The sequence below is a fragment of the Rhagoletis zephyria genome, unplaced genomic scaffold (genome assembly GCF_001687245.7).
Source record: "Rhagoletis zephyria isolate East Lansing unplaced genomic scaffold, Rhagoletis_zephyria_1.1 Rzeph_scaffold_00149, whole genome shotgun sequence".
In the NCBI taxonomy this organism is placed as follows: Eukaryota; Metazoa; Arthropoda; class Insecta; order Diptera; family Tephritidae; genus Rhagoletis; species Rhagoletis zephyria.
Genome location: NW_016157233.1, coordinates 341,642 through 351,578, shown reverse-complemented (window position 1 = coordinate 351,578; position 9,937 = coordinate 341,642). Strand labels below are relative to the sequence as shown.

At 33.7% G+C, this 9,937-nt stretch overlaps 1 protein-coding gene across 2 annotated transcripts in view; it reads left to right on the top strand.

The window, feature by feature from the left end:
* LOC108382855 (UPF0687 protein C20orf27 homolog) overlaps positions 1-9,219 on the top strand; it is a 38,674-nt gene extending 29,455 nt beyond the window's left edge. For both annotated transcript variants that reach the window (XM_017639232.1, XM_017639226.1), the window contains exon 2: positions 8,632-9,219. In XM_017639232.1, the coding sequence (XP_017494721.1) occupies positions 8,632-9,143 (512 nt within the window). In that variant the 3' untranslated portion in view covers positions 9,144-9,219. The remainder of the gene's footprint in view (positions 1-8,631) is intronic.
* Positions 9,220-9,937: the final 718 nt, after the last annotated feature.

Below are 9,937 nucleotides of genomic sequence, written 5' to 3'. Positions count from 1 at the left end.
AAATGGGCGTAGCCACGCCCACTTATGGTTACATGTGTACACCTTGGCAACTGCTGCGCCGATTTCTTCCAAACTTGGCACAGTTATTGGTCCTGGTACAGCATACCAAATGGCCGAAACTTTTTAAAATCGGACAATAACCACGCCCACNTTAATGTTCGGTTCCGCCCGAACTTAGACTTTCTTACTTGTTAATATTCACTTCATCCTCTTTTTTTATGACTTCCCTTTTGTTCAACAGCTACGCTTTTATTAGATACAATTTGCTCTAAATGCGCTTAACTGCAATTTAGTTGCATTGCGTTGGTTTGTGATGCACAAATACATATTTACACCCGTGTTTATATGTATGCACAATTTATTTGCCTAGACATATATGTAATTTGTGGTGGGCAGATTTGGTGTTTATTGCTGCAAAGTTCATAAATAAATAAGTAAAATTCCGCGATTGTGTGTGTGTGTGGCTACCCACAACCACAAAGCTTCGCCAAATTACACAGACGTTTTAGATGTCAATTAACGTAATCCGACGCTGATAAGTGTTTAGATAAGTGGCATAATGCCATCCTACTTAAATATATGCCGCTGTATAGCTTAGTGTGATTTAAATCCCAGCGTATCTACAGCCTGAGTGCGATATGAATTTTACAATTGCCCATGCACGCTGGGCTGCTCGGCCAAACACTTTGCGAAAGTGGTAACCCTGCAGGGAAACCGCGAACTAGTGAATCAAATTTCTAGTTCCGTACTAGGTCTTTATCGCCAAAAAGGAACTAGTCCGATAGGAACTATATCCCCACCAGTCCAAAATCGGCGAAAAGTGGTACTTTTAAGAAACTAATTTTTTCAGTTTTTTTCACTTCAAATCTATATCTAAAGTGACGAATTTAGAAATGGTTCGGAACTATAGAAAAAGGGATGCAGAACGAACTAGATCCTATCTGTCGAATTTATAACTATTTCGGAACTATCGAATAAGGGATGCAGCGGAGGGCTTCTTTACTTTACATAGATATGTGTCTGGCGGCTTTTTCGTTCAAATACGCTTCTATTCTGTGCTTCGCAGATGCTATTTCATAGTTCGGTAATACAAAACAAAGCTTTGTGTTAACATATTAACATCTTGGGGCCATCTGGAATCTAACCAATAACAGCGAGCACCTCTGCAAAGTCAGCTACAGTAAGGTAAGTAAACGTACATTTCTTACAATCATTCAAACAAATTAAATTTCAAAGTGAAAAAACCTTTCTTTGAAAATAATGTAAAATCGCACACGGAAGAACCGAAAAGATTGAAAAATCATCATACTTTTTTCTTTCGTCTGTCGATTTTAGAACTGGTTCGGAACTATAGAATTTAGGACTAGTTCGGAACTATCGAAAAAGGGATGCAGCGGGCGGCAATTGACACTTCCTAGGACATCGCCATGTTAAATTCGCCAGTTGCTTGCATGCAAAAGGGATTTATCGCGAACCAGTACTGGGTCTAAATGTACTAGAAGCGTCCCAGTTCAGAACTAGAGATTTTCCCCACAGGGAAGCGACAAAATATTATTATTAATATACTACCGGCGTACCCGGCGAACTTCGTCTCGCCCATACAATACTTTAACCAACTTCCGGTGACATTTATCTGCTGTGATTATGGTTATTTGGGTCGTCATCTTCCATTGCCATTTTCGATATACTCAACGGTGCGGCATGTCGGAAGTAATTGGACATTCACGGTACTTCTTCTCACTGTACGATGCAGATCGGGATTCCGCTTTTATTTCAGTTGTTAAAGACCATGAATTCGCGACGCAAGCACTCAAGGCTGTTGATTAACTTGGGCGCGTTTCTGAAGATTTTTATGTGCACTGCTAATCGCCAATCTTTGTAAATTGCGGTTGCGTGAGCCAATATTTCCCTTTTGGTTTCCATGTATTTACTATGGGCGAATGTAAAATTTTTGGGTGATTGTTTTTTTCGGGCGAAACTCAGAATAAGGCAGAATTCTGATCGGCGAATGGTTTGCGGACACTGAAAGTACAACGCTGATGAATTCAAACTATCTGCGAAGCAATCGATCCATATTCGCAAAAGAAATGTACTCGCCAAATATTCTCATTCAGCATTATCGTGGGTTTCGCCCGAAATTTTCTCATCCGCCCGTAGTAAATACGCGGAAACGAAAAGTGAACCAGTTCGGAGAAAACAAAACTCATGATAAAGCGGATATTTTTAATCCGAATTCCATTATACAGTTACTCTAATCTAACCTAACCTAACTTACATAATTGCTTAGCATTGATACATACAATTTAAAAAAATAAAAAAAAAATTCGTGTACAAAGTCTATGGAAAATCTATATTCCGGAATTTTCCATTGTTTTCAGTTTTCCTTGGGTAAAGACAAAAAAAACAGCTCACATAGGACAATCCATTCTAGAGCTATGCTCGGTGTTACGTTACATACTTTGTTTTATACATATATATAGAGATTTAAATTTTTAAATTGTTGGCAACCTTCTTCAAAATTATTACTTCTGGTTAAGAGTGTATTTAAATGGCTTTCATTCGCTAATCGCGTTGCACTATTGTACTCGATTTACACTTATGTCACTAAGCGGGTAGCAACCCCATTCAAAAATTTTAATTTTTTTTTATCTTAACCGGTGAAGCTTTCCTTCAAAATGGTGTTTTAATTATTCAATTAGATGAAGTAGTAAAGAAGAAATATCCGGATACAAATGTTTCAGATTTTTAAAATCCCTTTTTTGATAAATAACTGAATTTGAACAACGTGACTATTTTTCGTAGGTACGTGAGCTCCTCCCCTTCAAAATGAGATATCATTTGTTAAATTTTATAAAATATTAAAGGAGATATCATTGGGTAACATAAAAATATCTTTTAGAAATAAGTATATAGATATGTATATTCGTAGTATAAGCATTAAAATTTAATACAAAATCAAAAAGTGAATATGTAATTACTAATTACCAGAGAACGGATTTTTAGGACCTAAAAACCTAAAAAAGAAATCGCAAAAAAGGCAAAATAATCAAAAAATAAATAAATTTTACAAGTAAAAAGTAATTTTTTAGCAAAAACCAAACCGACTTCAATTCTCATATAAAAAATAAATATATATATATATATATATTTCATGATCCAATGATCGGATCTAAACCAGCTTAGAACCACCTCTGAGATACCATCTCCAAAGTTATGCGCTAACACACATAAAAAAAAATTAAATATTCCAACGAACCGATAAGCTCCTCCTTTTTTGGAAGTCGGTTAAAAAGAGAAAAACTATGAACTAGTTTCATGATATGGAAAATTTGTACTTTGAGTCTTTGACTATTTTCTCCTTTCGAGTTTTTAACTCACAAAACTTTATAGTTTTAGTAAGTAACATTGAATCACAAAATGCATTTTTTTTGGCAGCATTTTCATTCGATTTTCGCGAGCCTTGAATATAGTAAACGTGCGCTCGTCGGCGTGAGTTGATATAAGTGGTGTCCAATTTAAATATGGAACGATTAAAACTTTCATATTATCAGGAATAAGGGCTTTTTCCTTGCTCTTTACAATTAAAGGTAGAAAAGGCAAAAAAAGGCAACATCAAATGTGTATATATGTGGAATCAGGGAAAGCTAAATCGTGGACATTCTGAATCGAATATACTCTATCTCTTAAGCAGAAAAAAGGCAATTTCCATAAAATCCGTTCCCTGCTAATTACATACGTAAAAAACATTCGGCGTTTAATCGCTCTATTTCATATGTACTAACGGGCAGTTTACAGAAAAAAAAATTAAACACTTTGCGTGTTGTTCTGTTCTTAATTTCTAACAAATTACTCAAAAATCGTTTCTTCTTCAATCTATGTGTAATACCAAATAACATTTTACTATCACTACTACAGTACCAGACTATCACCCAGTTGTGTGTCTGGACTATATACAATTTACATATGTATATATGTATTAATGAATGTAGCTACAACACCTGGAACTTTAGAAGATATTAAAAAATTAACTAGACTTTAATTATAAAGTGGCACGCAAGATTTTTTTCAAGATTTTTTTTTTTTTTACAAAGCAAAAACAATTGCAGTAGTAGCAAACATGAACTTTGATTGTTTATTTTCACTTTTCATTGTTTATTTTAGTCAGAAACTTGGGCATGCCGCTTGCATATGTACATTCATATACTTGGTATAGTTTATTATACGTACTAAATATATTGAAAAGTGTGAATATTCTTGAACGTCACTCAGGGTATGAAAGATAGGTGTGAATTGGTACTAATTAAATTTTCACCCACTGTGTACATATGAGTGATAACCAATTTAGTTTCTTTGATGTTCAGATGTGCTTTATCTTGTAGGATAGTTTTCAGTAAAAATAAGCTTTTATTCAATGGAAATGTTTTGAGGATCATAGATAGTGCGACTCTTGCGTATATAAAATACTTTATATGTAGTTGTTGAAATAAGTAGTTAAGATATTTTTTACATCCCATTGGCATCTAGATATGTGGCTTCCGGTCTCACTTTGTTGTTACTTGTTTGAACTTTTTTTCCCCAACAATGATGACAAATATTTGCCGGCTTATTTGAGAAAATAATTAGTAGTGCAGCCCTGCTGGAAATCGGATTATGATTTTACGGTCACATATTTGGAATTAGTTTTTGCCTTGCTTTTGCGAAAACCCCAAGGTTGGAGTTCCTACTACCTTAATGTCGTTTATGAGATTTCAGCTTCGATTCTTCATAAAAGCAGACTTTTTTCTTAATTTAAACCAGATGTTTTTTTTTTAAATACCTACATTTTGACTCATAGACTTCTTTCTCGTCTTGGCTTCTGGAAAAACTATCGAGTCGTCAATTCAACAAGTAATTTTTAGCAAAAAAAAAACCGACTTCAACTCTCATATAAAAAAAAAATATATATATATATATATATCTCATGATCCGATCGGATCTTAACCAGATTAGTATGGGACCACCGCTGAGACACTACCTTTCCGATGCAAAAAGAATTATCGAAATCGGTTGACGTGGTCCAAAGTTATGCGGTAACATACATAAAAAAAAAAAAAAAAATATTCCGACGAACTGATAACCTCCTCCTTTTTTGGAAGTCGGTTAAAAAGTAGCTGATCTTTGATTTAATTCGTACTCATTCCACCAGCGTACGTAAAAAAGAAGGCTCATTCCGCAAATTTTTAGAAAACATAATTATGCCCGATTTCCACTAGGCAAAAAATGTTTGTGACAAATCTGGGCATTAAAAGCCTGTGTCATTACGTTAAAAATAAGAGTATATTTTCACACGCCATTAGTTTAATGATATAAAATTTTTCGTAATTTTTGTAATTTCAATGCGTAGTGCGAATTGGGCATTAGTTTTGGCATTTTGTGATGGCACTTTTAAAAGATATAGCAAATGTATATATCTTTTAAACCGGTTGTTCGGCAGGCAAAACATCCAACGTTCAATCGCTCCCCTTGGCTTTCATTTGTTAACCAGATAAATATTTGTTTGCCATTTTAGCGATGTAATTAATTTGTTTGCATTTATTTTATTTATAGAAACTTAGAAAACCTATACATGTACATGACTACACATTTCTACTATACACTTTAGTACATAGTTACGGTGACCATCCGTCCTGTATTATACGGGACAGTCCTCTTTTGGACCCGTTGTCCTGGCAATTTATTTATTTTATACGGGACGCCAAATGTTCTGTATTTCTTTTAATGTCCTGTATTTGTCCCGTATTCGGTGTTTCGATGCCTTAACATCTCATTAAAAAGGCCAGCCTATGAACGAGTTTTAAGTGATCTGAATATTTGAAATTTAAGTGATCAAAATAGAAGCTATGACTCGACATTTCAGCAAAGTTTGGCTATTTTTCCTTAGTTTATTTAACGTTTATTATTCTTTATGAAAGTAAAGAAAGCTCTTTTCCTAAAAAACCCATATAATACTGTTTAAGTGCGACTGCTAACACCAGGCGCGTAAATTCGTGCTATGTGCTGCTGCATGTCCAAAAATTTCCTTCATTAAATTAATGAATGCACTTCTCAACTGCCATGTAATAAAACTTTCTTAAGTTATAATTTGATAGCAGTTCAAAGTATGCTCGGGCGATGCGTTTCGATAACTTATGTTTTGGGACAGTATACATTGTCAATATTTTGTAGTTAGACATTATGTTATACTTTGTACGTATGCAAAGCAATTGACGTTTTGGAAGTCAGCCATACTTACCTACTTTGTATGAAAAAGATGCTCAACATCGTCAACAACAAAAAAAAATGGTCAAAAATTAACGGTAAGTCTTAGCGACTTCAAAATCGCACTTTATTGTACTTAAATTTAAGGTTTCTTTTTAATTTTGTGGGTAAAAATCTCGGGGAAAATTTCCTACAAATTTGTGATGTTACTACAAGGATGCTATTTCAAGGCTAATACATCTAGGATTATTGAAGAAGGCTTTAAGATCAATAAGTTTTTGTGGAAAAAATGTNCATAGTACATGCATATGTTTTTTTTTCGTATGTATTTTTGCATTGATAATCGTAAAATTGCAAATTGAAAAAGTAAATTAATTTGCTGTGCGGTATGTATGTACGTGCTATAAAAGGATTTGGTAATAAATTTTTTTTATTTTTATTTCGAATGTGTATGTATGTATATTTGTTTATCGAAGTATGTATGTGTAATCTTACAGGTAGGTCAGCCGAGCTCATCTAACCCATAATAGATATTGCAATATTTTATATAATTTTTTTCCACATAATTACTTAATTGGTATACCTACTCCATTTTATACCACATTTTAAGATGAGATCATTCATTTGCCAAATGTAACGCTGAATTAGAAGAGGGTTAAGATTTGGTTGTTACTCAATTTTGTCGTGTCTATATTTTTATGCAATATTTATGGGCAGTCTTAATGAATTGGAAACGTAAATAGGTGAGTGTAAAGAAGAGTTACTGGTAGCGACTGTTTTTCAATAGCGCTTGCGAAATTAAGCAGAGATCACTTTGAGATGATTTGTTGACCTAGTCCCGTAATATATATATGTAGGTACATATGTACATATGTAAGTAGTTAAGCGATGAATAAAATGTGTTCATCAAAATCACTTAAATATAGAATCCTATGACCAGATATAACAAACTCAAAACCTTCCTTGAAAAGGAATACCGAAGGAAGGCTGTTGTCAACAAATCCTAGGTACTTCAAACTTTTTAGAAAAATTAGAAAACTGAACAAAGTTTTACAACAACCAACTTTTTATTATATAAGAATTTCTATAAAAATTCCAAGTATGCAATTTTTAGCCCATTAAATTCTAGCTTAATAAGTGACAGTTTCAAGTGGTAATAACACCATCCGCAGAAAACCTATCAAAAATAAACGCGAATTCCTAGCCACTTGAAACTTACTCTTTCTTGGGCTAGAATGTAATGGACTATAAAACTGCTTGCTTGGAATTTTTATAGATATTCTTAATAAAAAGTTTGTTGTTGTTGTAAAATTTTGTTGAATTTTTCTATCTTGTTTGAAATTTGGACTTATATAATTTTTGTTAGATAATAAGCTGCATTTTTTATAAAAAATATAATAACAAACATTAAAGAAACAGAAGGAAATAGCCAAAAATGGTCAAAATTTCGTGTCCCTATTATTTTTCACATGACTGTATGTAAACGAGAAAAGTGCCGCAGCTAAAAGTGCTCTACGACTTAAGGTGTGTCACAGGCCAAGAACAACTTGCAAAGGTACATACGCTACCATCCTGGACAGAGTTAAGAAATTAGTTTCTAATGCAACTTCGAAATCCATTGTTTCAATAGAAGTGGTTGGGAACTTTATATCGTTCTCAACGATAACGAATTCTTGATGTTCACATATGGCTTTAAAATGGACAGAAATTATCTTTGAGAAGATGTGGGTTGAAATCACGAGGCAACGTGTTAAAGTGATAATAACAATTTTTGCTTTGTATCTCCGAATTATGAAAAAGCAGCTGTGAAGTGCAGAACATAAGGCGTATTCAAACGAAAAAATCGGCAACCAAAAATTTTTTAATGTAAACAAAAGTGTAGTTAATATTACCAAATCATTGTTGAAAATATCAACCAAGGTATTGTTAATATTAACCAAATATCACATTGATTCCTTGTCAAGTTTGAATTTGGTAATATTAACCAATATTTGATTGATTTTTTTCTCAGTGCAATCAATCTTTGCTGCTAGGTTGCAGACACAGTGGTGTGAGAAAGCGGACAAGTTCAGATCATAAAACCACCCAAAGTCATGGATATCAAGAGTATCTTTCAAAGTCTGACGCCATCTCAACCTCGTTTCACCTATGCGGAAGCCCTCAGCCTTTCAGCTTTGTTTATCTTAAAACTAAAATTTAAAATTTTTTGGTATGCAAATCAAAATGAATGGACCAAACCTTGAGTTTGAGCAGCAGGTCCTACTAGAATCCTCGAGTGGAAAAGATCAAACTATTGTAAATGCTAATCTATTAAAATTCTACTATTACATATATACACGATTCTTTTTAATTTTTTCAATAATAATTAGTTGCCTTCTCTTTTCATTATTTCAGATCACCATGTGCACTTTGACACCACCAATCTGAAGGACGATTTCGAATCGGACAGCTGTGTCACCTACCAACGTTCCGGCGACACAATTGTCATCAGTTTGGGTTTCCTGCAAGTCAATCACCGCTATCTGATCGACCTTAAACTGCCCGTGACATTATTCGACAATCTCGGCACAACATCTGGCAGTCAATTTGAGCCCGCAGTTACCACAGTTCCTAACTTACATTGCCGCATTACAGAATTTTCCGGCTTAAAGCATGACGAGCATGATTTCTATGAAATGAAAATCGAATTTTTCGCCTACAAAGAGAAACTGCTACGCGAAGTGATACACATTGTTAACTCGAACAATTCGCAGGAGGTGCTTAAGTTGATGATAGCAGCACGTGTGCTGGGCAAAGGCAAGGGTACACCGATGCTGCGCAGTGGTATACATTGCATAGGCATTGAAAGGGATGACGGGGACGAGTCGGAGGCGTCAGATTTTCCCGGCTTTGGCAAGGGCACCTAAGGGGAAGCAACAGAGTGCCAAAGCATAAATTAAAATAAACCAAAAAAAAAACAAAAACACAATTAAAACTGTATTATATAAGAAATTCTAAAATAAATAAATATGTAAATTTATGACATTCTCCACTCACGATTTAATGAATATTACTACAGCACTTGACTGCAGTAAAGATGAATAATGGTCCATGTGTGAATATATTTAGTATGCATCAAAGAACGTGCATAATGAAGCAGTACTTAAGCGTTAGATTTGTATGTATGTATATAGTAAAGTACAGCATGTTTTATCTATCATCGGCGACATTTTACTAAAAATACATAAACAAGTATAAATATGTAATGCTATTTGTAGAGATGTTATTAGAAAAGGAAATGCGCCGACAGACAGCCTTGTAATGCGACTTTTACTTTATTGAATGCAATACGATGTACTATGTATGTATCTATGTAATTATGTATGTACACTTATACAAACTGACTTACTTTAAGAGGTGGCAAACGTAACGTGCAAATTGGAAGTAATTACTACTGCTTAAAAAAAAAAAAACAGTCATGCATAGCAATACTTAAACTTAAACTAAAAAAAAAAAAAAAAAAAAAAAAAAAAAAAAAAAAAAGGGAAAAAACCCNAATTAAAAAAAAAAAAAAAAAAAAAAAAAAAAAAAAAAAAAGAAGAAACGAAAAAGTGTAAAATCCCTGTACCCTCTAGTGTATTCTGAAACTTTTATTCTAATGCGCCGTTATGAAATTTGTACACGATTTAAATTTTGTTGTATGTATAGTTCCATAAAAGAA